The sequence below is a fragment of the Saimiri boliviensis genome, chromosome 15, assembly GCF_048565385.1.
Source record: "Saimiri boliviensis isolate mSaiBol1 chromosome 15, mSaiBol1.pri, whole genome shotgun sequence".
In the NCBI taxonomy this organism is placed as follows: Eukaryota; Metazoa; Chordata; class Mammalia; order Primates; family Cebidae; genus Saimiri; species Saimiri boliviensis.
Genome location: NC_133463.1, coordinates 92443883 through 92471783, shown reverse-complemented (window position 1 = coordinate 92471783; position 27901 = coordinate 92443883). Strand labels below are relative to the sequence as shown.

General features: G+C 44.8%; 2 protein-coding genes across 5 annotated transcripts; both read right to left on the bottom strand.

Moving 5' to 3' along the window:
- Positions 1-2795: 2795 nt before the first annotated feature.
- Positions 2796-15552, bottom strand: LOC141581515 (uncharacterized). The gene is given in 1 exon segment (XM_074387325.1): positions 2796-15552. A coding segment is annotated over 1 exon segment (2100 nt). The 3' UTR covers positions 2796-13452.
- On the bottom strand, positions 15524-25160 carry LOC101046085 (zinc finger protein 252-like). 4 transcript variants are annotated; one of them, XM_074387331.1, is made up of 5 exons: positions 24964-25066; positions 22183-22306; positions 21875-22041; positions 20377-20490; positions 15524-15610 (listed from the first exon to the last, which is right to left on the bottom strand). In XM_074387331.1, the coding sequence occupies exons 3-5, from the start codon at positions 21996-21998 to the stop codon at positions 15579-15581; spliced, it is 270 nt and encodes an 89-aa protein (XP_074243432.1). In that variant the 5' UTR covers positions 21999-22041; positions 22183-22306; positions 24964-25066; the 3' UTR covers positions 15524-15578. The 4 variants fall into 4 exon arrangements, with proteins under 4 accessions (XP_074243432.1, XP_074243434.1, XP_074243433.1 ...); XM_074387333.1 differs by lacking the exons at positions 22183-22306; positions 24964-25066 and adding an exon at positions 25079-25160; XM_074387332.1 differs by having other exon boundaries at positions 21875-22306.
- Between the last annotated feature and the right edge of the window lie 2741 nt (positions 25161-27901).

Below are 27901 nucleotides of genomic sequence, written 5' to 3'. Positions count from 1 at the left end.
TGTTAGTCTGCTGCTGTCTTCATTAGCTCTATTGATTTTTGGAAATCTGACCTTCCTCTCTAACAAATAACTAATGTTTTGCTTTTTAAATTATTTGAATTAGGCTGGGCATGGTGGCTCATGCCTGCAATCCCAGAACTTTGGGAGGTCGAGGTGGGCAGATCACCTGAGGTCACAAGGTCAAGACCCGCCTGGCCAACATGGTGAAATCCCGTCTCTACTAAAAATTCAAAAACATTAGCTGGGCATAGTGGTAGTGCCTGTAATCTCAGCTACTCGGGAGGCTGAGGCATGAAAATCACCTGAACCCGGGAGGCAGAGGTTGCAGTGAGCGGAGATTGTGCCACTGCACTCCAGCCTACGTGACAGAGTGAGAATTTGTCTCAAAAGAAAAAAAAGTTACTTGAATTATCACTTTGGCTAAATATTACTTTACAGGGACCTGTGATCCTATTTTGATCAAGTGTTTTAAACCTTTAATATCTGACATACTTCCAAAAATTGAATTTTCAATTCTAAAATGATTTTTCAAAAGGAAACTCTGGAAGTCCAAGACAGATATAGCAAGCTTATTTGGTAAGTTAAAATCATATGGTAAGTATTATCAAATAAAATAATGGTGTTTAACTTTGAGTTATATTTATATAGATATGTTAATACATGTTCCAAAATTTTATGAGGTTCTTAAAATTGTTATGTCTTGATATAGTTTGGATGTTTGTCCTTGCCCAAATCTCAGGTTGAACTGTAATTTCTAATGCTGGAAGCGGGCCTGGTGGGAGGTGTGTGGATCACATGGGTGGACCTTTAATGGCTATCTTTGAGTTTCTGTGAGAACTAATTATTGAAAAGTGGGTGGCAATTGCCCCCTACACACACCTCTTCACTTGCTCCTGTGATGTGCCTATTCTCCCTTCACCTTCTGCCATGATTGAAAGCTTCCTGAAGCTTCATCAGAAGCTGAGCAGATGCCAGCACCATGCTTTCCATGCAGCCTGCAGAACCCTGAGCCAATTAAACCTCTTTACCTTATAAATTACCCAGTATGAGGTATTCCTTTATAGCCATGCAAGAACAGCTTAATACACTTGGTACATGTTATCAACCAGAATTATGATTATGTTAAACTGCTGTATGTCACAGGAATAACCAAGTTTCCTTGTCCGTTGCATCTTTAATCATGGCTATTCTAAGGGTGTTGTCATCCTTGGACAATTATTGTTTTGCTTTGATTCTTCTCAAAAAGTGGTTTACAATCAACTGTAGTCCAAAATTTGACTTTACTTAAGAAAAAAAAACATGAAAAAGGACTCTGAAAAATGCTCTTCAATACAGGTATCTGGCAACTTTGGACATCATATCATTGGACTAAATGAAAACATTTAAAACTGTAATAAATGGATACATTCATGAAGATTGCTAACCCAATATCAAGCAGAACAAGAATTATATGTGGCTGAACTGATAAAGGACTGAAATTATTTTTATGACCTTTTGTTTGAAACATTCATGACTGTTTTTATATTCTGTTGTCCTGAGCCAAGAAAACTTTTTCTTTTTGACCTACTTACTCATCTATGACAAGCTTATAGCAACAGAGCAAAATACACCTTTGTGAGCAAAATCAAAACATCTGCCTTTCTATCTAATTTCCTCAAAATGTGAAAACTATTTGTGAATATTCTTATTTCATGGCAATCTAGTCATTTTTTTAAGTTCAGTGAGAATCAGTTTTTTGTAACAGGACACACTAGTTATTTTACCAAGCCTTTGAAATGACATATTTTCAGATATGACTAGACTCCTTTGAGGAATTGAGGTTGCTTTTATAGAGCCAATTTAAAAGAAAAAGAAAAAAAAACCCTTGGACAGACTGCCTTGGTAATTGCTTACACAGGTCCATGATTTCTGTCTTTGAGGTAAGTAAAGATGTCACTTTCTGACAGGACTGGGAACCTCAAGATATTTGGTGTCCTTGGGAAGACAGGAATTGACCCAATTCATACAGGTATTATAGGTACAGTCTAAAGGTGAATCTTTGGCTTGACTTTCTAGCCTTAAGGTTTTAAAACTCTAATCTGACATTCCTTTTGAAAGTTCCAGCAAAGCCAACTTAAAAGAGTCTATTTGGCCAATCATTATTCTTCTTACACTATAGGCAAATAACTAGGCCAAATATAATATTAAAACTTACCTTGCAAATAAATTGGACATATTAAGATTTATCTTTGGTAAAAATGGGAACTTGAGAGGCAAATATTTTTTTAAGAAAAAAAAAAAAAAAAGCTATAGTATACCTGTTATGGGATTCTGTCTCTGACCACTGTTTTTGAGCTTTAATTATTTTCCTGCAACTTAGACTAAATCTTAAATCAAGTCCTAGCTATAGCTCTCTAAAAATAGACTGGGTTTTAATTTTCTTGCTTTTAGTTGACCTCCCAATGGAATAGGGTTCTTAAAAAATTCTGGTATAGGCTGGGCACAGTGACTCACGCCTGTAATCCCAGCACTTTGGGATACCCAGGTGGGCAGATCATGAATTCAAGAGATCCGAGACCATCCTGGCCAACACAGGGTAAAACCCCATCTCTACTTAAAAAAAAAAAAAAAAAGAATTAGCCAGGCATGGTGGCATGCACCTGTGGTCCCAGCTACTCGGGAGGCTGAGGCAGAAGAATTGCTTGAACCCAGGAGGCGGAGGTTGCAGTGAGCTGAGATTCCATCACTGCACTCCAGCCTGGTGACAGAGCAAGACTCTGTGTCCAAAAAAAAAAAAAAAAAAAAAATCTGGCATTTTAATTTTAATTCTTATGTACATTGTATTTCTACTATGACTCTCTCGTTATTATACTTCTTCTGAGAAAACTAATTCCATGGTACACCAAAGGCTACAGATGATTCCACAAGTAATAACAGCTACAAATAAATGTCTTTGACAGGACTACTGGAAATGAATCTTCCCAGTGACAAGGGACACCTTGACACTCATATTTTGATCATCAATGTTTTCCTGAAGAGTTTTTATTAAAAGGGGGCGATGAGAGAAGACTTTTATCTGAGGAACGTGTTTTTAATTATTAGGCCCAGAGCAGCATTAAAATAAGACAGTAATCACATCCTACTCCCCCACCTTTTAGCCATGTATTCATTTCCTGCAACTGCTTGCTGTTGCCACAAGTAGCTACAAACTAACCTAAAAATGCCATGCTGAACGCTGTAACCCACACCCCATAGTTTAACACTGTATAACCAATCGATAGCTTATTTTAATGTAATTTCTTGGTATATAACTCAGGAACTGCCTATTATTTTCCTTTAAAAATCAGTTTACATGGCCGGGCGCAGTGGCTCATGTCTGTAATCCCAGCACTTTGGGAGGCCAAGGCAGGTGGATTATGTCAAGAGATTGAGACCATCCTGGCCAACATGGTGAAACCCTGTCTCTACTAAAAATACAAAAATTAGGCCGGGCGCGGTGGCTCAAGCCTGTAATCCCAGCACTTTGGGAGGCCGAGGCGGGTGGATCACGAGGTCGAGAGATCGAGACCAACCTGGTCAACATGGTGAAACCCCGTCTCTACTAAAAATACAAAAAATTAGCTGGGCATGGTGGTGTGTGCCTATAATCCCAGCTACTCAGGAGGCTGAGGCAGGAGAATTGCCTGAACCCAGGAGGCGGAGGTTGCGGTGAGCCGAGATCGCGCCACTGCACTCCAGCCTGGGTAACAAGAGCGAAACTCCTTCTCAAAAAAAAAAAAAAAAAAAATACAAAAATTAGCTGGACATGGTGGTATGTGCCTGTAGTCCCAGCTACTTGGGAGGCTGACGCAGGAGAACTGCTTCAAGCTGGGAGGCGGAGGTTGCAGGGAGCCGAGATCACACCACTGCACTCCAGCCTGGCGCCTGGTGCCAGAGCAAGACTCTGTCTCAAACAAAAAAACAAAACAAACAAAAAAAATCAATTTACAGGCTGGACATGGTGGCTCATGCCTGTAATCCCAGTGCTTTGGAAGGCTGAGGTGGGAGGATCACTTGAGGCCAGGAGTTTGAGACCAGCCTAAGAAACACAGCAAGACCCTGCCTCTAAAAAAGATTTTTTACAAATAAGCTGGGAGTGGTAGTGTATTCTGTAGTCCTAGCTACTCAGAGGAATGAGGTGAGAGGATTGCTTGAGCTCAGGAATTCAAGGTTACAGAGAGCTATAATTGTGCCACTGCACTCCAGCCTGGACAACAGAGCAAGACCCTGTCTCTGTTAAAAAATGGAAAAAAAAAAAATCCACTATAACTGCTACTAATTGGTGTATATTTTCAAGGGAAATTAAATATTTGATCCTGGGTTATAATCCTCAAGCTTGGCCAAAATAAACTGTCTATTACATTAATTTTGCCTCAGCTTCTTCCTTTTAGATAATGTGGAATAAGGACAGTGAGAAATGGGTCTTGATATATCTGCCTTTCCTTGGTTGTCTTTCTCTTTCTGCTGAATGCCAAGGCAGGAAGAAATGAAGAGTGGGAGCTCTTGAGGGTAAGGCTTTGCTATTCAAGCCTGGCCTGTCACAGGCGTAAATGTCACCTCTCCTGCCCACAGGTCTTGGGTGCACAATCATTGAGGTCCTTGGTTCCCAGAGCCAGGTCTCAGAAACAGGGTTCTGAGAAGGAACTTGTGGGACGGAATGAAAACATGAACCCTTCTCACTCTGCTCTGCCTCCCAGGGGATGACTCATGGATGGAGCTGGGTAGGGGTCATAAGCCAAAATTAAAATTCTAAGCCCAGCACAACCAGTGGACCCCTCCTCTCAGACAATAGCATTCCAAAGTTAACCTGAAAAACTAGTTCAGGCCATAACAGGAAGAGGGGCCTGAGCATGCTTCATTATAATCTCCTTCCCTTGAAACTCAGGTACAACTGACCAGCGTTAGCATTAAAACAGGTATCTTAAGACTTTTTATAATAATAAGACATTAAATTCCAGCCTAACTTTAATATAGCATATGTCACAGAGCAAGCCCTGAATGAAATCAAAGCGTTTTACCCTAAAATGTATTTCTTTGACATGTTTTGAAATGGCCCTGAAAAGCTGTGTTTGTGGAGAACATCTGCATTCTGTAGATTCCCTCTTCCTTTCCAGGTCTTTTCCCTGATCCAGGAGAGAATTAACTAAGAGTCTGGCACCTTTTAAAGTCTGATAAGAAACATTCACAATGTGTTTCTTCTGAAGCCTGCTACCTGGAAGCTTCATCTACATAATAATAACCTTTGACTCCACAACCCATTGTTTTATCCCATACACTCCCTTCTATGGATTCCAGATCTTTAGATAAACTGTTTAACCCAAGTGCCAATCAGAAAATCTTTGAATTTGCCTATCAACCGGAATCCCCTCCTTCCAGTTGTCCTGTCCTTCCAGATCAAACCAATGTGCATCTTACACATATTGATTGATGTCTTATGTCTCCCCAACATGTATAAAACCAAGCTGTACCCCGACCACCTTGGGCACATGTTCTCAAGATATTCTGGGGCTGTGTCATGGGCCATTGGTCACGCATATTTGGCCCAGAATAAATCTCTTCAAATATTTTACAGTTTGACTCTTTGTCAACAGGGTCCTACTCAGGACAGAAACATGGTGGGAGAATCATTGGACCTTGGAGGCAAGATGTTGAAGTCCTGACTTTGGACACAATGTTGTCACCTCTAAATATCAGGCCTCTCCTGTGGGAGAGTATGTGGCCTCCCAACAGGACCTAGTGCTATGACAGTCACCTGGACAGGTGCAACATGTCTGTGTAAAGGGCACAGCATGGCAGATGTTCAGCTTTGCTGTTATGATCACTGACCTTACAGCTTGAATATGAATTCCTGGAGCTCTAAGGATCTAACTTTGAAATAGTCAGTGCCCAAAGAAACATTCTACTCAGCCTCCAACCAGGACCCTTTGCTCCTACCTTAAACTACTATATGCCAGGCTCTTGTTTCCAGCTCACAAAATCACCTGAGAAGCCTCACAGTGCTAATGGGCCAACTCTCCTCTGAGAAAAGTTGGTCATCTCTTCCCTTATTCCAGATACCCCCTTTGCTCATTTCCCATGGAATTTCAGGGACACAGGCAGCATGGGGTTGAGCTGGAATGGAGAAACTTAGGGAATGAAATGACAGAATTTGCTGGTAAGAGGGATGAAAGGAGCGTCAGAACCAGGGATGTGGGGTCCTTTTCAGGACACTTGGCTGTCTGTCCTTTCTTTTCCTGGATACACAGTTTGCTTCTTACTCTTACAGGCACCTGCACAAATATAATTTGAGGACAGCTCCAATTTGAGGACAGGACAGAAAGACAGGCATACTATGTTTTCAAGATCTGGCAAATAACCATGGGCTGAGTTCAGGGACTCTCTTGACTCTACTGTGAGATGGCCAGGCTACAACTTTATTACCTGGCTCCATAAGCTTCTACCCTGGAGAACGACAGTAAGATATTTGTTCCCAGGTTTAACATAATTCAGAGCCAAAGTCCGGTAACCTCTGTCCTAGCCCAATCACCTCAGACCACAAGGAATAAACCTGCACTCAAACAAAATCAGGGTTATTGATCCATTACAATGAGGGTGATAACACCCCAGAACCATGGGATGTCTCACCAAACTAAAGAAAATATGAGTTATCACAGTACTTTGGGGAAGGGTGGAGTTTAAGTGAAATTTAAATGAAACGGGGATTTAATGGGCATGTAGCAAAGTAGGGTTGTGAGTAATGGGTCAACATCAGGTCTCAACTGTGATGTACACCCAGGACCATTTCCTTGGGAACCACAAAATTAAGACAGGTGTAGACCATGGTCTCCAAAAACTTTTCTTATATGAACTGGGTTGTAAATCAAGGCTACCTCTCTATGTCAAAGTGACAGATCTGCCAGGAAAAAGTAGTGTTCCATTCTTACTACTGACATGTTCCATTAGTCTGCAAGAGAATAAAGTTTCTCATTAAGAAAGCACAGATGAAATTTTATGACATTCTACAGCAGCACATATCACTGGCAGAAAGTTTCTTATTAACTTTACAGTTGGTTTTATCTGTTATTCCAGTCTAATGAACAGCTTAACAGATTTATCTTTCTCCATCCAAGATGTTATCCCCTTATCCCTAAAAAATGTGGGTATTCCTGTCCTCTGATGTATAGTTACCCTGGTAAATAGTCACATTCCCTTTGGCAAAGGGAATAAGATTTATAGCATAAAATTTGGAAAGTGTAACAAGGTCTTTCAAGGGAAATCTGGCTTCCTCTTGTTTCATGAGGTTCTGAGTCTGTGACATGGCTCAGCGAAGGTCCATGACTGTTGTGCTGATCCAAGTCAGGTGTCTCTTCAGACCTAATGACTCACTGATACTGACAGAGTAATACTTTATTAGGCAGTCTACCTATTTCAGTCCATAGTCACCATTATCGTTACCCAGGGTCAAAACGTCTAGGGTCAAACCATTCTCATTACTGTTGTGGTCCTGGGCCTGTTACAGTGACAACTTCCCTGTCTATGACAGGGTTACATGCTGCCATATGGTCCTGACCATTCCTACTGAGTTAAATCTCAATCTCAATCTCTCTCTCTCTCTCTCTCTCCTCTCCCCCTCCCCCACTTTGACATGAGTCTTGCTCTGTCACCCAGGCTGGAGTGTAGTGGTGCGATCTCGGTTCACTGCAACCTCAGTCTCCTGGGTTCAAACAGTTCTCCTGTCTCAGCCTACTGAGAGTAGCTGGGATTACACAGAACTGCCACCACATCCAGCTAAGTTTTGTCTTTTTAGTAGAGTTGGGTTTCACCATGTTGGCCAGGCTGGTCTCCAACTCCTGACCTCAAGTGATCCACCTGCCTCAGTCTCGAAAGTGCTGGGATTACAGGCATGAGCCACTGCACTGAGCCTAAATCCATTTTCAAAACAGCCTCTCCTACTCCCTTTGATAGCCCATATAAAACAGCCACTATAAAGTCTTTCCTGGATATTACCATTCCCTCACCAAAGCATTTCTCAAAGCCTAGATGAAAGGAGTGCCCTTTGGCACCTCCTGAGCCTCTGAATCCATTCTCTGTTATAAAATCAGGCAATTTTGCATGTCAGCATCACTCAATGGCCATGACCAAATACAGAATTCCATCTACAAAGTGCAACTGCAACGAGCACAGTGAATCCACAGACTGCCATCCGTGCACTCATATAACTAATCCAATCCAATCCAATAGTACATTCTCTCTAGTCTAACAGCCTTAGAATCTACTTCCTTTCATATCACCCATACTTCTGCCAACAGTAAGCTGGAAAAATCTTCCAATTATTTGGCACTCCCTCTCAGGTCATACTTTTCGCTCATTCCCCAGGTCTTCTGGAGTTTCACTACAGGAAGAAATCAAAGTTGGTGAGTATTAAGGACAATCCACATTCCCTTGCTGAGTGACAGCTTCAAGAATAATGTGTGCAGCTGTAAGTAATACATTTTGACAAAGTTTTCTGCTCTATTATAATCAAATTTCTTTTCTCCCCCTCTCCATAAACACTGGACTTTTATTTTTTTATGTATTTATTACACAAACAGCTGCTATAAACCTTTTGGAACACATCTTGTAGTTTCCATGCAAGATTATCCCCAACATGTATGTGAAGGAGTGTGGGCTACACAATTTTTTTTTTTTGAGACAAAGTCTCACTTTTTCACGCTGGTGGGAGTGCAGAGGCATGATCTCAGCTCACTACAACCTCTGTCTCCCAGGTTCAAGAGATTCTCCTGCCTCAGCCGCCTGAGTAGCTGGGATTACAGGCGTCCACCACCATACCAGCTAATTTTTGTATTTTAGTAGAGACAGGGTTTCACCATGTTGGCCAGGCTGGTCTTGAATTCCTGACTTCAGGTAATCTGCCTGCCTCGGCGTACCAAAGTGCTGGGATTATAGGCGTAAGCCAGTGCATGTAGCCAGGGCTACATAATTTTTACCTGTATAAATAATGGCAAAATATTTTCCAATGTGTCATACCAATTTCCATTCCTATCAGTAGCATATGAGAGGAACTTGCTAAATATTTTTGGTGTCATTTTGTCATGTTTTCTTTTTGCCAAGCTAGTGAGGTCAAAATGACATCTTATATTATTTTGCATTTCTGTGATTAATAATGATCTTTGCCCCTCTTTCCATATGGGTTGGTCATGGGAATATTTTGGGTGATGGAGAAGCCTTGGCAGGTTTTGTGGCAGAGAAAAATCCAACTCAATCATGCTGCCTGGAGTCAGGCCTTCAGAAATTGAAATTAGGGGCACGGGTTTTAGTCTTAAAGATCTTAGAGATTCTCAACAATGCAAAGTGCCTCCCGCCCTATATGAAAATGGGCAATAATTAAAATCCAGTACATTTTAATGTTTGTGAATATACACATAAAACAAATTAACCTTCATGACTGGTGGGAAAGATTAGCAGCACGGGACCATGCACAACAAATTGGCAGGCACTAAGGTAGAATACCTTTTAAAACAGAAAGACCAAATCTGTCCCTTTCTGATGTGCATCTTCAGTTCTGGGTCAAAAGCTAGTGGTGGAGGTCAAGGCCGAGGTCAAGGCCAAGGTCAACCTAAGGAGTCCACAACAGTATGCATCAATGGAAATGCTGCAGGACAGACAGACATGGAGGAAAAGGTGAAAAAGCTCTTGTGACCATCAGCACCTGCCTTCACTGCCTCGGGAGTCCCTTCTCCTTACAATAAAGGCTTCACAAATTCTCTAGGATTTTTACTTAGTAACCTGATATTCTGACAACAGTCAGACACCTGAATTAACTACAGTTAATGTTCCACTCCCAACCCTCATACATAAACCTGGTTGTGCTCACAATCTACTGCCTCACTGCTGTGATGTCTTGGACAGCTGCTGAAATAAGATTTTGAAGACAGGCCAGGGCCCTTCTCTACATCCCCAATATCTCTGCCTCTCAAGTCCAGTCAGGCTATAAACACATGTCAGGGAGAGTAAACCATGAACAGCTGTGAACTCTGCTAGTTCACTGAGTAGCAAATAATGTCAACACTCAAAATATGGCCACCAAAGTTCTCTTCCATCACAACCAACATAGCCTGTGGTGAAAACCGCTGACGCATAAAGATACGAGGTATGAGACACCATCTATTCACTACATAGCAGAGGTGAGAGAGAACTATGAAGAAACCCCTTTCCCTCACCACATCCCAGGATGACATGTAAACATGCCACTTACTCTTTTCTCTTGTGAGGACAGTAAGCATGACTAAACACAGTAGCTCTCTGGGAAGTGCAAGAATAAAGGAGTCTTCAGAACAAGTTGTAAGGTATCTATGATGCTTATTAAGCAGAGCTCACAATTGTCCTTTTTAATGTCAGTCTCCTTGTTTTGAGAATGCTTCAGGTAACAAAGGCCTGTGTCACCAGTAAGGATCATGGTGAGATTCTCAGAAGGCTGAGCCTCTGCTGGCACAGGCATAAAACTCCTCCAGAAATGGCTTTTCATTAAGAAACAGAAAATGTTGTTCTCTCAATTTCAGTGTAATTGGTTAAGAAGTCATGAGAGGCCAGTGCAGTGGTACACATCTCTAGTTCTAGATAATCAGTAAGTTGAGGAGGAACTGCTTGAGCCCAGGAGCTCGAGGTTACAGTGAGCTATGATTGCAGCACTGCACTTCACCCTGAGCAACACAGAGTGGAAAGAAAATTTAAAAAAAGGAAAAGAAAAGAGAGAGAGAGAGAAAAGAAAAAAGAAAAGAAGGGAAGGGAAAGGGAAAGGGGAAGGGGAGGGAGAGAGAGAAAGAGAAAGAGGGAAAGAAGAAAGACAGAGAGAAAGAAAAAAAGAAAAGAGACGGAAAGGCAAGGAAGGAAGGAAGGGAGGGACAGAGGGGAGGGAGGGAGCAACCAAGTGTATGATTGCTCTATGCCAATCATCAAATACATCAGAGACCATCTAGCTCCCAACCGACATTAATGCCGTCACCGAGCCAAGTAATTAGGTAAATTTCTGATCTGAATAGAAAACATTAAAAACCGGAATAAAATTCAGTATAATCTGGATGAAATATCTAATGGAATATAAAAACATATTCCAGCCGGGCGCGGTGGCTCAAGCCTGTAATCCCAGCACTTTGGGAGGCCGAGGCGGGTGGATCACGAGGTCAAGAGATCAAGACCATCCTGGTCAACATGGTGAAACCCCGTCTCTACTAAAAATACAAAAAATTAGCTGGGCATGGTGGCGCGTGCCTGTAATCCCAGCTACTCGGGAGGCTGAGTGAGGCAGGAGAATTGCCTGAACCCAGGAGGCGGAGGTTGCGGTGAGCCAAGATCGCGCCATTGCACTCCAGCCTAGGTAACAAGAGCCAATCTCCGTCTCTTAAAAAAAAAAAAAAAAAAAAAAAAAAAACATACTCCAAACTGATAAGGTTAATCTGGAATATTTTAGCCATAAAAACTAAATCAGGATTTGAATAAACACTGAGGTTCTTAGTTAAGTAAACACCTCCATTGTATGTAAACAGGAATCAAACAAAAAAATATATTATTTTCTGATTTGGTTCTCTAATCACAGGCCTCAAGAAAGACACTGAGACAGCTTCCTAACCCTTCTGTCATCTCCTAATGAACCTCAAAACAGACAACCTTAGGGGAAACTGAATTTCTTTTTTCATCCTTCTTAAAAGTTCTTCTCTAGAGGAAGTTACAACTAGCTAAAAAGCTCCAAGTCCCCGGCTCAGCCTGCAGCCAAGAGAGCTGGGTGAGTTAATACTGAGTTTTGACTTAATTTCAGGAGATTCAGGTTTCCAGCCACCTCAGGAAAAGACATGAACTCTGTTCTTGCACTGGAACATAGCTATCTGTGATGGTTAAGCAAAGCCATAAGCCATAGGCTCCCACTTTGGGGCATTTTCCTTATTTCTCTTCATAAAAACACATGGAGAAGACCCATCTACCAAATCCTGTTTAAGTAAACTGTATCATTTCCCATTTTCAATCAGCTGGATGTATTGAGGCTGCAAGTCCCTTGCTGGCAGTGTCTTAACTCTTGGAAACCTGGAGGTGCAGTACAGTGTTATTTGACTTTTTAGCAAGGTCTCAACTATTTTAACCTACACATAAGACTCACCTTAACAAACTTTTGCTTATAATCATGTTTCTCTTCTGTTGGGAACAGGCCCTAAGCCTGGCATAAACAGGCCTTAAAGATACTGGCCATAAACAGGATATCTATAGCACTATGACACCCTCATGATGACAGTGATGCACATTGCTAGTGGTTGTTGGTTTACTGGAGCGAGAGAAAGAAATACCTGACCTGCTCTTTGGTGAAAGACTGCTCAGAGTGCTTCTGAACCACAAACAATAGCATGAGCGACCAATGCCTTAACAACACGTTCCAGCTGCAGTAAACATGCCAGAGCCTGTGTCTTGCCACTAGTAAAGAATACTTTGTTCCCTGCAAAGAATGCTTTTAGTTAAATGATGATTATCGCTTGCTGTAAATAAATGTGTGCGTCAAACTCTGTTCGGGGCTCTCAGCTGGGAATTCTGTGGATCCCTGTCATCTCATACCTTTTTGCTCTCTCTCTCTGTGTCTGTTTCTTAATTTCTTCAGTGCCACCCGGGTTGGGGTTTCCACAACCGAGCCGGTCTCGGCACTGTTCTCTGTGAATTACCTGATGTTGAAAAATAACACTTTTGAAGCTTAAGGTATCGTACTCCTCATAACAGAATAAAAACGTCTTGAGGCCAAAGAAAACCCCAGCCTGGTTCCATCACACTTGAAAGTGCAAGGATCTCAACTACTTTCCTTGAAGTTGAAATAAATGATAAAGAGAAAGAAAGTTTGGGGGGGGGGGGCGGGAAGAGGGAAAGAGGGAGAGGGAAAGGGGAAGGGGAAGGGGAAGGGAATAAAAAAGGAATGAAGAGCAAGTGGTCAAATGAAATACCTAACTGCACCTTAAGGTCTGGTGCTATGAAAAGCATCTAAATAATTAAGTTTCACCTATCTACAGGACTCAAGAAGGGGGCTCATCCTCTGAATCTGAGGGAAGGTGTGTTATCATGGAATTATTACTATATACTTCACCAGCCTGCCTTTAGTTAGCAGCTCACTGGGAGAGTTAAATACTTTAAGAACTGAATCTCCAAAAGGAAAACCATAGTGACTCTTTTCTCACCAGTATGACTCTTGTATAATCTATAACTGTAAGTAATTTATAGACTGATCAGTTAATCTCCACTGTGAACTGTACAGTGTTGAATAAAAGACGACTGTGCACTAGAGTTCCCACACTTACTACATTCATAGGCTTGCTCTCTAATGTGAACTGTACGGATTTTCTCATGACTAGTAAGAGTTATCCTCTGACCGAAGATTTTTCCACATTGATTTCATGTATAAAGTCGCTCCCCACTGTGAATTCTCTGATGTCAAATAAGGTGAGAGCTTTGTCGGAAGGATTTTCCACATTTGGTGCATACACAGGGTTTCTCTCCAGTGTGAATTCTCTTGTGTTGGATAAGGGATAAGCATGCACTGAAGGATTTATCACATTCACTGCACATGTAGAGTTTCTCTTTGGTATGAATTCTCTGATGTTGGATAAATTATGAATGCTGACTGAATGCCTTGCCACACTCGCTACATTCATCAGGTTTCTCACCAGTATGAATTCTGTGATGCTGAATGAGAGAGGAGTGAACACTGAAGGCCTTCCTACAGTCACTGCACTCATAGGGATTCTCTCTACTGTGAATTCTTCAATGGCGAATAAGGTGTGCACTCTGGCTGAAGGCTTTCCCACAGTCACTGCACTCATAGGGCTTCCCTCCATTGTGGGTTCTCTCATGCTTAATTAGGGTGGATATCTGTCCAAAGGTTTTCCCACACTCATTACACTCATAGGGTTTCTCACCAGTGTGACTCCTCTGATGCTGAATAAGGTGTGACCCCTGGCTAAAGGCCTTCCCACATTTGTGACACTCATAGGGTTTCTCTCCATTATGTATTCTCTGGTGTTGAACTAGGGAAGAAAGCACACTAAAGGCTTTATCACATTCATTACATTCATAGGGCTTCTCACCATTGTGTGTTCTTTGATGGTGAATAAGATTAAAACTCTGGCTGAAAGCTTTTCCACACTCACTACATTCATAGGGTTTCTCTCCTGTGTGAATTCACTGGTGCTGAATAAGATGTCCCTTTTGACTAAAGGTTTTCCCACACTCACTACAACCATAAGGTTTCTCTCCAGTGTGAATTCTCTGATGCTGGATAAGGGATAGGTGAGCACCAAATGATTTTCCACACTCATTACAGATATAAGGCTTCTCGCCGGTATGAATTCTCTTATGCTGAGTAACTTGTGAGCGCTGACTAAAGGATTTTCCACATTCATTGCACCTATAAGGTTTCTCTCCAGTGTGAATTCTCTGATGGACAGTTAGAGTTCGGTTCAGGCTAAAGGATTTTCCACATTCATTACATTCATAGGACTTTTCTCCTGTATGAATTCTCTGATGCTGAATAAGAGATAATTGTGCACTGAAGGCTTTGCCACACTCATTACAGTCATAAGGCTTCTCTCCAGAATGAATTCTCTGATGCTGAGTAAGGTGCGATTGTCTGTTGAAGGCTTTCCCACATTCTTTGCACTGGTAAGGCTTTTCTCCACTATGAATTCTCTGATGATGGATCAGATTAGAGCTATGACTAAAGGCTTTCCCACACTGATTACACTCATGAGGTTTCTCTCCGGTATGAATTTTTAGATGTTGCATATAAGATAAATGTGTACTAAAAGCTTTCCTACATTTAATACACTCATATGCTTTTTCTCCAGTGTGAATTTTACAATGCTGAATAAAGTATGAGTGCGCACTGAAAGATTTGCCACAATCCTTACATATGTAGGGTTTCCTACCAGTGTGGATTCTCTGATGTTTACTGAAGACAGAGGGCCTACTGAAAGCTTTTCCACATTCATTGCACTCATAGGGCTTCTCTCCACTATGAATTCTCTGGTGCTGGTTAAAAGCTCTGTTCTGATGGAAAGTTGTTTCACATCTGGTACACTCAAAGGGTCTCTCCGGATTATTCATCCTCTGATTCTCACTAAGAACTGAACTCTGTCTGGGTACTTTCACTAACACATCTGTCTGACAGGCTCTTTCCCCTAACTGGAAACTCTGGAGGTTAATGAGCTCCTCATGTTGCAAGTTTTCCACACTTGACACATTTGGATAGAGACTCTCCTCTCTAGACACTCTAAGATGTTTGGCAAGATTTGAGTCTGTAATGCAATCTTCTCCAAAAGTATTGAATTTCTGGACATTCTCTCCAGAGAGGGTTTTCACACACCTCATAACAATTGCTCTGAAACTGCTCTTCTGCGAAAAGGAGTTCTTAATTCCTTCTACTGCATATTTTCTCCACCAGTTCTCTAACTTTCCCTGAGTTTTACTAATCTCTTTAGCTTCCTTAAAATTATTCCTTACATGATCTTTTGATTTTGCTGTCTGGGATTCCATTTCTTCAGAAATGTCATGCTTTGGAATCAGTTCTTTTTATCAATCCTAGAATCATAGCCTGAAAGAATGGGGAAAAAGAAGTGAGTCGCTCACATTTTACTATGGGAGAAAGAATTCGAGAATAAGCAGGAATATTTACATCAAATATTTTCCAGGATAATACTGGAAGGAGACAAAATAAATGTGAAAATGAGATGGGCAGATCACTGAAAATGCAAATTTTAAAAAGCAACATATATGACCCCATTGGGAAGAGAAAAAGAGAAGCATGCTGGTAAAGCAATGAACACTGGTGTGGAAAGGAAGAAGGAAGGTAATATGCCCAAGGTAAAAGGCTTAAATCTGCAACTAGGCTGACCAGGAACACATGGCATAGGAAAAGCAAAATCTGAAAAAGGATTTGAGGAGTGTTATCAGGAAGGAGGAAATAGAGGCTGCCTCCACTATTCACATCATTGCTACATAATTCATCAACAAGGTATCTTCTTATGGCTTACACATAGAATATTCAAATATTTGTTCAAAATAAATAATAAATGACTCATAAAGAATGAGGTGTACATAAGCGCAATAGATAGAAAAAAACACCATTCGATCTGGACAACTTACAGAACAAACAAAAACAAAAACAAAAACAAAAACAGAAAAAAGCAGCAACCTACTCAGGCAACAGCTGGGGCAGCACAAGGCAAAAAGGTCAAGCATACACAACAGTCCCACATCACACATTTCCAATGAACAAAAGTATCAAAAAATTTTGTGAAAACCACAAAATTGAATTCTGAGACCCAAAGAAAGGAAGCTTATTTTTTTAAAAAAAAAACACATTTAAAAGCAACCAATGGGCTGGGCGCGGTGGCTCAAGCCTGTAATCCCAGCACTTTGGGAGGCTGAGGCGGGTGGATCACGAGGTCAAGAGATCGAGACCATCCTGGTCAACACGGTGAAACCCCGTCCCTACTAAAAATACAAAAAAATTAGCTGGGCGTGGTGGCGCGTGCCTGTGATCCCAGCTACTCAGGAGGCTGAGGCAGGAGAATTGCCTGAACCCAGGAGGCGGAGGTTGCGGTGAGCCGAGATCGCGCCATTGCACTCCAGCCTGGGTAACAAGAGCGAAACTCTGTCTCAAAAAAAAATAAATAAAAATAAATAAAAGCAACCAATGAAACAAACAAACAAAAACCACTAAGTCACATGGATACAAAGACTGTGGAATGGATAACTGAGGTCAGAAGAGTAAGAGGGCAGCCTCGTGTTAAGATACCATAAAATAACGATGGAATCTTCCTTTTGCAAATAGTTGTCATTAGCTATAATGGGATGCTACTTGAGACTGCACTGCTCAGACAGGGAGACTGAGCTAAAAGTACTAACCAGATAAGGTCTAAAATTGGGCTAATTATGGCTGGGCATGGTGGCTGACCCTTGTAATCCCAGCCCTTTGGGAGGCCAAGATGGGCGGATCACCTGAGGTCAGGAGTTCAAGAACAGCATGGCCAACATGGCAAAATCACATCTCTACTAAAAATACAAATATTAGTTGGGCATGGTGGAGGGTGCTTCTAATCCCAGCTACTTGGGAGGCTGAGGCAGGAGAACAGCTTGAATCCAGGAGGTAGAGGTTGCACTGAGTCGAGACTGTGCCACTGTACTCTAACCTGGGTGACAGTGTTCTCAAAAAATAAAATAAAATAAAATAGGGCTAGGTAGTCTTAATAGATTTCCATGAACTACTCATGGAACTACTACTACAGAGGGATTGATATTTTCATTCAGAGTATGAAAGGAAAAAAGCAAACTTCACAATTTACTCTAGAAACCTACAAACAGTATCCTAGAAGATAAACATTCTGAATCTGGGGAGAAAAATTTCTGGGTTATCTGACGGGTTGTGTCCTCAAGGTCATCTCTGAACTAAAGTCTAAAGGATTATTTTAATAGGTGTTATTTTGCCAGGCAGGAGACAAAATAAATGTGAACACAATGAGAAACCACAAGACAAGGGAAGGGAAGGGAGGGGAGGGGCAGGGAACTAAAAATGAGAGCTGGGTGTGGTGGCACACATCTATAGCCCCAGCCACTTGAGAGACTGAGGCAAGAGGATGCTTGCAACCAGGAGTTAGAGGCCAGCCTGGGCAATATAGCAAGACCTCATCTCTAAATACAAAAACAAAACAAATCAGCCAGGCATGTGGCTCAAACCTGTAATCCCAGCACTTTGGAAAGCTGAGGCAGGTGGGTGGCCTATGGATGGCCTGAGTCCCGGAGTTCAAAACCAGCCATAGCAACATGGCTGGGGAGGTCTCACAATCATGGTGGAAAGCGAAAGGCATGTCTTACATTGCAGCAAGCAAGAGACAGAATGAGAATCAAGTGAAATGAGTTTCCCCTTAACAAACCATCAGATCTTGTGAGACCTATCCTGGCCTTAATGCTGGACAAATGACTGCACCTGGGGGTCAAGGGCAAGACTAGTAACCATTCTTGACAACTCACAACATCTTAGGGAGGTACAAGATAAGTGGAAGGCAATGTTCACAGCAGCTTTATGTGTATTAACCAAAAAACAAAAACAACTCAAATGTCTGTTAACAGAGTATGAATAAACAAATTGTAGTATATTCAAACAATAGAATATTGTTCAGAAATAAAAAGCAATGAATTATTGATATACAACATAAACATATCTCAAAACAATTATGTTGAGTATGTTGAGTATAAGAAGCCAGACCAAAAAGAATACATGCTCAATGATTCCATTCACATAAAACTCTAGAAAATATAATTTATAGTGACAGAAAGCAAATCAGTACTTGCTTCAAGATAGAAGTGGGAAGGAGTGAGAAAGGTGGGAAGGAGTGAAAGATTATGAAGAAGGAGAAAACTCTTGGGGGTGATGGATATGTTTGCTCTAGAATGTGGCAATGGTTTCACATATGTATACATATGTCAGAAGATATAAAATCCTATACTTTAAATACTTGTTAACATATTATATGTTAATTACACCTCAATAAAGCTGTTTCTTTAAAGAAGATAAATAAAAATATGGGGCTGAGACCAATTGCCAGGGACCCAACTCTGTTCTGTTCCTTGCTGGCTGTGTGAATTTAACCTCTCTGTGCCTCAATTTCCTGGGTACCAATTATGTAGAGATATTGGCAAATTACATAAATTCATTGTGACATCACAGTGCCAGGCCTGCATCAAGCAAAAATGACCGACATTAGCTGTGTGTCAGCACAAAGCACCAGGACTCTGCTCTGCTTAGTGTTTACATGCCCAGGTCTCCCACTACACAGGAAGAAACCCTTTCTAGTTCATCTGTTTCCCCAAGACCCAGAATCAGCCTGGGATGCTCTGAGTGAATAACAGGAGGAATGAGAAACTTGGAAGAGAACATCTATCTCTCCAACTGGTATCTCCAAGCAGCGATAGCAGACCTGGCCAGCAAGCCCTGTGAGATATTATAAAATATATATTTGGTCTTCATCCCGATGTCCTGTCATACAACCCTAAACTCCTTGTAATCTCCAAACTGCTATCTTTTCATAGGCTTATGTTGACTACAGTTTTAGGATGAAGCTGGTCACTGTTAAGACCAAGGCATGAATAGAGGGTTGGGATTCTCAGCCCTAACGTCCCAAACTCACAGAAGGGGACCAGAGCTGAAGATTAAGTTGATCACCATGACCAATGGTTTAATCAATCATACCAACATAATAAGGCCTCTATAGAAACCTAAGAGGACAGGGTTCAGAGAGCTGATAGCTAAGTGCATAGGTTTCTATAGGGTGATGCACCCAGTGAGGGCATGAAAGCTCCACACCCCTTCCCTCATGCCTCATCCTACACATTTCTTTGTCTTTATCCTTTATAATAAATTAGTAAATGTTTTTTCTGAGACATGGTCTCACTCTGTTACCCAGGCTGGAGAGCAGTGGCGTTATCTCAGCTCATTGCAACCTCTGCCTCCTGTGTTCAAATGATTCTCATGCCTCACCCTCCCAAGTAGTTAGGACTACAAATGCACACCACCATGCCTGGCTAATTTTCGTATTTTTCGGTAGAGACAGGGTTTCACCATATTGGCCACGCTGGTCTCAAACTCCTGACCTCAAGTGATCTGCCTACCTTGGCCTCACAAAGTGCTGGGATTACAAGCATGAGCCACCACACCCAGCCTAAACTGGTAAATCTAAGTGCCTCCCTGAGTTTTGTGAGCTGCTCCAGCAAATTAATAGAACCCAAATTGAGGGTCATGGGAACCCCAACTTGAATCCAGTTGGTCAGAAGTTTGGAAAGCCCAGATTTACGACTAGTGTCTTGAGGGGAGTCTCAGAGACTGAGCCCTCAGCCTGTGGAATTTGAGGCTATCTCCAAGAAGAGAGCACCAGAGTTGAACTGAATTACAGCTGCTTGGTGCATGGGAAAAACTCTCCATGCATTTGGTCACGAAATCTTTGTTGATTGTTGTTGTGGTGTCAGAGAAGAGGAAAAATGTAGTTAGCGTTTTTCCCAAACAGCCTAAGGAGTGGGTGACATGGAAATGAAGGGACTGGGAGCCAGCTGCCATGGAAGGACACCTGAGCTCTTTTTTATGGCTGAAAGAACATTTTCTAGGATAAATAAAACACAAACCTACTGACGGACAGACAACAGAAGCAAGTTACAGCAAGAAAAGAGAAAAATTTTGATAGAAAAAAAATGGAGGAAAGCAAAGCCCTGAGGATAACAAGAAATTTGTCTGGAGCTTACAAAGAAGAGATTTGTGAGTAAAGCTGCAGCACCTATCACAGAAGCAGAGAGTGGGGACAGACTCACCTTCTCTCTTGTGCCTCCAGCTCCAGCTCCCCTGCGTTCTCAGGGTATATAGGGTCCATGGTTCATCCCCCTCCTCCAGCCTGGAGATAATATCAGGTTTGGAAGCTTGAAGTCCTGCTCCAGAAAAGGGAAGCAAGACCTGAAAATTCATCGCAGGTAGAGGGCAAGTTGTGCCTGCGGTCCGAGTCTCTGTGCTAGTCGTGACCTTCCCTGCTACCTGGTCTCTAACTGTGGAGAAAGACACAGGCCACTGCCTGAGCTGAAGAAAGTTCAGAACCAGCTTTTCGGGGGATGAGGGGCATAGATAGGACAGAGCTGGGGCCTGAACACATCATGGGAGAGGACTCACAGTAGGCGGTGTTGGTGCCCTGCAGAAGGGCTAAAGGGAAGAGCACATTCCAATGAAAGGAAAGCAGGGCTCTGAGACTGAATAGATCCAAATCCCAGATCTGCCACCAAAAGGCTGTGTAAACATAAGAAAGTGACAGTATTGCCAGGCACGGTGGCTCAAGCCTGTAATCCCAGCACTTTGGGAGGCCGAGGCGGGTGGATCACGAGGTCGAAAGATCGAGACCATCCTGGTCAACATGGTGAAACCCCGTCTCTACTAAAAATACAAAAAATTAGCTGGGCATGGTGGCGTGTGCCTGTAATCCCAGCTACTTAGGAGGCTGAGGCAGGAGAATTGCCTGAGCCCAGGAGGCAGAGGTTGCGGTGAGCCGAGATCGTGCCATTGCACTCCAGCCTGGGTGACAAGAGCGAAACTCCGTCTCAAAAAAAAAAAAAAAAAAAAAAAAAGTTAACAGTATTTGTTAGCCTCAGGTTCATTTATAAACTGTGTATCCTACCACCGACCTTCAAGATGCATAAAGATTATTTTTAATTTATAACTAATTTACAAATTATAAATATATAATTATAAATTATTTATAATTTATAATTTATATTAATATTTAATGCATTTATCTTTATGCAAGGGGATAGAAATGTACTAGGTGTACGGTAAATAATATTCTCCTTCCATAAATCAGGGAGGGTTGACCAGGCGTGGTCTCATGCCCAGAATTCCAAAACTTTGGGAGGCCAAAGCAGGAAGATTCCTTGAGGCCAGGAGTTCGAGATCAACCTGGGAAACATAGAGAGACTCTGTCTTTAAAAAATAAAATAAGACAGGCATGGTGGCCCACCACTGTAGTCCTAGGTACTTGAAAGGCTGAGGTGGGAGGATCTCTTCAACCACAGACGTCAAGGTTACAGTGAGCTATGATCCCGCCACTACACTCCAGCATGGGCAACAGAGTGAGACACTGCTTATCAAAAACAAAAACAAATCAGGGAGCGTCCCAGTACCACCTGTGCAGACCAGACCTGCATGGTACCAGGGTCAAGATGTCTGGTCTTTGGGCACAGGGAATGAGGAGCCTTTGAGCCCCAAGCTTGAGCCTCAAGGTTGTCTGAGCAGGAAGCCCAGAAGCTGAGCCCCAGGGAGGGAACTTACCTAGTGACACCAGGTTCCCATAGGTCTCCAGCATCACATCCCTGTAGAGGCCCCTCTGAGCAGGGATCAGACAGTCCCACTCCTCCTGGGAGAGGAGCACGGCCACGTCCTCAAAGGAAACCATGATGTGGAATGACAAGATCTTGCCGCAGCCCTCAGGTCAGGATCTGGAGGGAGAAGACACTAGGCTCAGGACTCGTGAAATTCCTCTGGGAACATGTACCTGTCTTCCTCACTAAAGTTATCTCTTTAAGGCAGACACTATATTGGCTCATCTTGGTGTGCCCCAATCCTGACCTCTACTGTACCTGGTCCAGGGACAGGAAAACACGGTAAGAAGCATGGTTCAGGGACTTCAATTCAGGAACTGAGGACATCGGTGGAGACAGGGAGCTCTCTACCCTCTGGGACTAGCCCCTCATAGAGAGACTCCTGCAGAGAAAAGGCTGAGGTCACATGGACGAGTCTCCAGGAGTACCATTCACCTGGAGCCCACCAGGAAGGAGCTGTTTGACAGCCATCACTAGATCTCCAAGCTTGTCCTGAGGTGGTGGGCAGAGCCACAGGGAGAAGAGGGTGATGAAGCCTGAACAACCTTCTGCTCCCCACAGCTGCTCTGAGACTTCTAGGCCCAGACCTTCTGTGGTAGCAGAGACCCAATTGTGAGTTGCCTGAACACCCCAGGAAAGGTGGATGAACTAAGCAGCCAGTGGCTCCTGAGAACATATCCCCTCCCCACTTCCCTGCCATGCCTCTCCATGTCTCAAGAGAGGCCTTTCTGGGGCCCGTGGTATGACAGCATCTCGAGGCCACCACGCGAAAGCCAGGACCCTGGCAGTGGACTTGGCCAGGAGAGACAATGGACTGCATTTCCCAGGTCCATAGATAAGGTCCTGAGCAGAGAGCAAACCGCTGAGAACAGCAGACCAGGCTCTTGCGCTAAGGCAGTGAATGAGCAAATAGAGAAGTTGACACATATGTGTGACCCACAAACACAACACCCAGGTGGTGTCAGGTGACAAGAAAGGATAGAAAGAATGAATGAAGCAGCATGAAGGTAGCAACCGGTAGCAGAAGATATTTTACAGAGGATGGCCAGGGAAGACACCTCTGATAAAGTAACAACAAATCAGAGATCTGGGTGGAATGAGGGCAGGCACCGCGTGGGTATCAGGGAGGGACATCCCAGGCAGAGGAAGCGTAAGTGCAAAGGTTCTGAGGTGCAAGCACACCTGATGTGTTCCAGGAAGGGCAAGGAAGCCAGGGGGGCTGAAACAGAGTAGGGGAGGGTGAAAGGGGTGGATACCCTCTGGGGTGGGTACCTTGTATGCCACAGGACTATGTATGGCTTTTATTCTGAATGGATGGGAAGTGCCTGGAAGGTCTGAGTACAGTGCTATGACCTCAGATGTGGTCTCCACAGTTGCTACTTTGAGGGTGCTTTGAACAGACTATGGGGTGGGGGTGAGGAGCAAAAACAGGAAACCAGTCAGAAGGTTCTAGCAACAATCTAGCTAGAGATGAATGTCTTGGACCAGACTGGTGGTGGCAGAAGTGACAAAAAGCAGTCAGATTATGGATACATTTCAAAGGTACAATCAATAGCATTTGCCTAGTAATTTCATGTAGGATGAGACACCAATATTTTTGGCCTGAGCAACTGAAATGGTAAAATTTCCATATGCTCAAGAGTTAAGACTGCAGAAGTATTAAATGTAAAAGTTGTCTTGTATATGTAAAGTTGAAGATAAGTATTAGATGTATAAATGGGAAATTAGGGCATTTGGAAATACAAGCTGAAAATTCAGGAGAGAGGTTAGGCTGGCTTGTCAGTACACTGCTGACATCTAAATCAGATCTGGTTTTATTGCAGCACCAACATGTGTCACTCTCAGAAAAGCCTTCCCATTTGTCCTCCGCATAAACCTCCGCACAGCCCTCTGCAGATCAACGAATTCCTTAGTTTAGTTCAGGAGGAAACGTGCCCTTTTTCCTCAGCCCTGGTGACCGCAAGGCCCAGTTCTCGTCACCAAGATGTTAAGAGAAGTTTGCCAAGAAGCATCTGAAAGGAAGGAAGGGGAAACACCCCCGTCTGGAGCGGCCGCAAGGGAAAGCCTAGAGAACCTTGCAGACACGTTCTAGAGCCCTGGCATTTCATAAGGAACTCTGGAACCAGCGCTGTCTGCCTCGTCTTCATCATTTAAGCCTCCGTTAGCCAGATGTCCCGGCTGGGCGCTGAACCCAAGCTTACTGATGTCTTCGCAGTCTCCCGCGGAGGCGCACCGGGGCCAGCGGCCGCCTTCCCGGCCCCAGACGCGGCCTGCCTCCGACGGCCCGATGCGCGCGGCCTTCGTGCGTCCCAGCGGCGCCCCCGGTGCGCTCCGCCTTCCCGGCCTCCGACGGCCCGATGCGCGCGGCCTTCGTGCGTCCCAGCGGCGCCCCCGGTGTGCGCCGCCTCCACTCCCAGACTCGGGCAGCAGCGCTGCGGGGCGCGCGGGCTCCGGACTCGAACGGGACCGAGCGCTAACCCGGGACCCGCCACTGACTCGCGCAGCGGTGTCCGGGAAGCGACCTGAGCTTTCCCCAGACCGCGGAGACCGACACCGCCCCTCACCTGAAGGGACTATTGTGAGAGCCAAACGCGAACATGTGCGCAGCGCTCGGCACAGGATCCGCGAACTGCAAACAGGACTAAGTCCCGACTGTCCTAACCGTCAGCCGGCACTGACCGCGCGCCCGCCGACGACCGAGGGCCGGGCCCGTCCCGGCGCCGTCCCCGCCGTCCCCTCGCCTCCCCTCCGCACGCCGCGGCTCTCCCCTCTCCTCGGCCCATCTCGCTCAGGGAAAGGCGCCTTCCTCTCTCCCGGAAACGAGAAGCGCCGCTGACTTCGTCCCCTGACGCGTCCAAGCTCCGTTCCTCGGTGAGGCGCTTTCTATCCGCCCGGCTTCCCCGCCTCGGCGCTGCTCGGGAGGGCGCCCCGCCGCCCCTCCGTCAGCACCCCGCGGCCGCCCTCGGCGCGCGTCCGTCATGCCCCGAGCCCGGCACCGTCCCCGCCCGCCCCAGCGCCGCTTTGGAGCCCGGGACTCACTCAGCTCCACCGCGGGAAGGGAAGGAGCAAAAACGCTAAACCCGGTGCCCCAGAAACCCAAACGCAAGGGATCGGAAATGCCTCAGCTGAACCTCCGCCCTGCCCTTCAGCTCACCAATCAATCAAGTGCAGGTTTCGTGAGTCCGCTCTAGGCGGCTCAGAGCACTCTGTGCTCCGGCACTTCCGTTCTTTCCCGGTGCGTCGCTACGAGCCCTCCGGCGGAATCTGCGGGCAGGAGGGCGCGGGCGCAGAGGGGTCGCCGGCGGCGCGCGGCGGCGGAGGAAGGAAGGGACCCAGCCCCGAGCGTCCCTGCGGGCGCTCCTCGGCCCGGAGCTGTTCTCAGGACCCTGGGCCCGGCCGTTCCTGACCTAGGACGTCTCGCCGCGCACTGTCCTCCAAGTCGTAACCACGCTCCGATCACAGCTCGCGCCCACCGTGCACCTAGCACTTCCCACTTGCAGTCTTTCGACCTTACCCCCCTCTCGAGAAGGCTGCTGCCATCGCTTCAGTGAGGAAGCCGAGGTACAGGGCGGTTTCAGACCCGTCCCGGTGGACACGGACTCCGAGAACCAACCGCTTGGTGCCAACACGCGCGTGCGGAACGGGCGGCGGGCGGGGGCGAAGCGGAGGGAGGGGGCGGCCGGGCACCACGCGGGCCCGGAGGGAGGACTCACCAAAATCGGAAGGAAAGCAGCCGGTCTTCAGCGGGACAGTGGGAGCCCCGAGATATCAAGGAATGAGGCCGGGCGCGGTGGCTCACGCCTGTAATCCCAGCACTTTGGGAGGCCCAGGCGGGCAGATGGAGAGGTCAGGATATCGAGACCATCCTGACTAACACGGTGAAACCCCGTCTCTACTAAAAATATAAAAAATCATCTGGGCGTGGTGGTGCTCCTGTAGTCCTACTCGGGAGCCTGAGGCAGGAGAATCACTTGAACCGGAAGGCAGAGACTGCACTGAGCCGAGATCACGCCATCGCACTCCAGCCTGGGCGACAGCGAAACGTGAGACTCCGTTAGGAAAAAAAATGTCAGAGAATGAGCAGTTGTGGGGAGAGCCATAGCGTATCTTATTTTTTAGAGACAGGGTTTTGCTCTGTCGCCCAGGCTGCAACCTCGACCTCTCGGGCTCAAGCGATCCTCCGGCCTCAGCCTCCCGGAGTAGCCAGGACTACAGGCAACGCGACACCACACTGTATCTTTTTCGCTTTAAATTTTTTGGGGGGAGGGGGTGAGGGCAGGACAGGGCCTCACTCTGTCTCCCAAGCTGAAGTGCAATGGTGCAATTACAGTCCAACTCCAGGGCTCAAGCGATCCCACCACCTCAACCACCAGAATAGCTGGGACCACAGGTGCCCGCCACCATGCCTGGCCCTTTTTTTTTTTTTTTTTTTTTTTTTTTTTTTTTTTTTTTGGTAGAAATGGTGTTTTGCCACGTTGCCCAGACTGGTCTTGAACTCTTGAGCTCAAGTGATCCACCTGCCTCAGCCTCCAAAGTGCTGAGATTACAGGTGCCGCCACACCCAGCCCTAAATATTTTTTTTTAATAGAATTTTTCATGGTGCCAAAGGGAAGACACACTCCTCTCCCTTTACTTAAATCATTTCTTCTAGAAAACTTTGTAATAGAAAAATCTTTCTTTGCTCTTTTGAGATGTATGTAAATTTTCTTAGAAAGCTAAATAAGCTCCCAGCTACTCAGGAGGCTGAGACAGGAGAATTGCCTGAACCCAGGAGGCGGAGGTTGCGGTGAGCCGAGATCGTGCCATTGCACTCCAGCCTGGGTAACAAGAGTGAAACTCTGTCTCAAAAAAAAAAAAAAAAGAAAGAAAGCTAAATAAGCCTCTTGCCAGTTTTACAAACCAGGAATGTCTTTTTTAGGACCTTAGGGCGATTTCTTTGAAATATAAAGGTCAAGGAAGATAGCTCCCCTCCCTCCCTGTCTCTGTGGGAGTTTCGCAGATGGCTGAGTCCAAGTTGTAATTACCTGCTTGTCATAGAGATAGGAGGTTTATTTTAACTTTGGATAAAGGCAGTTAGCTAACACATATGGCCAGCCCAATTACCACATACCTGCTGTACTTTTTTTTTTTTTTTTTTTTGACACGGAGTCTGGCTCTGTTGCCCAGGCTGGAGTGCAGTGGTGCAATCTCGGCTCACTGCAGCCTTTGTCTTCTGGGTTTAAGCAGTTCTCTGCATCAGCTTCCCCGGTAGCTGGGATTACAGGCGCCCAACACCACGCCTGGCTAGTTTTTGTATCTTTAGTAGAGATGGGGTTTCACCGTCTTGACCAGACTGGTCTTGAACTCCTGACCTCGTAATCTACCCACCTCAGCCTCCCAAAATGCTGGGATTACAGGAGTGAACCACCACACCCGTCACCTGCCATATCTTTCAGAAACATTGTGGGCATTAGTGGCAACTCATGCAGAAGACTCAGCGATCTTCCAGGTATACTCCTGTTCAATGGGCCTGTTCCGCTCTGGCCCATTGACACAAACCAGCCTTTTCTTTTAAGGACGGTGGGGTCTGTTCTGAGAGCAGCCTTTACAACACCTATCACTAACCCTGTTGACTGCTATTTCTTTTCTTCCTGCTTTCCTACTCCCTTGATCTCAAACTCACAAGGGGTATGTAGTGAGCACTTACCTCTGCTGTTAGCAGCTTTGAGAAATGCTGCTATAGGATGTGGGAAGCCATTAAAGGATTTAAGCAGGGAGAGGCAAGATCAGATTGTTTCAGAAAAATATTTACTGTTTTCCAGCTAAAAACAGTACAGTACAATTTACTTTCTGGTCACAGCACACAGCAGTCACATCCTGGAACTGCCCTGCTTTAAGGTCTAGTCTGTCCAGTAGTTTAAATGACCTTTAGCAAACTGTCTTTACCACATTTGTACACTGTATTCATCAGTCTGCTCTTCCATGGTGAAGGGGGTAG

Excerpts from the sequence above, each read along its gene's own strand:
- LOC101046085 (XM_074387333.1), bottom strand. The coding sequence starts at position 21,998 with ATGGTTTCCTTTGAGGACGTGGCCGTGCTCCTCTCCCAGGAGGAGTGG. Across the intron at positions 20,491-21,874 it reads TGGGAACCTGGTGTCACTAG|GACTTCAAGCTTCCAAACCT; the intron begins GTAAGTTCCCTC and ends TTTCTGGAGCAG. Across the intron at positions 15,611-20,376 it reads CTGGAGGCACAAGAGAGAAG|GCTATGATTCTAGGATTGAT; the intron begins GTGAGTCTGTCC and ends CCATTCTTTCAG.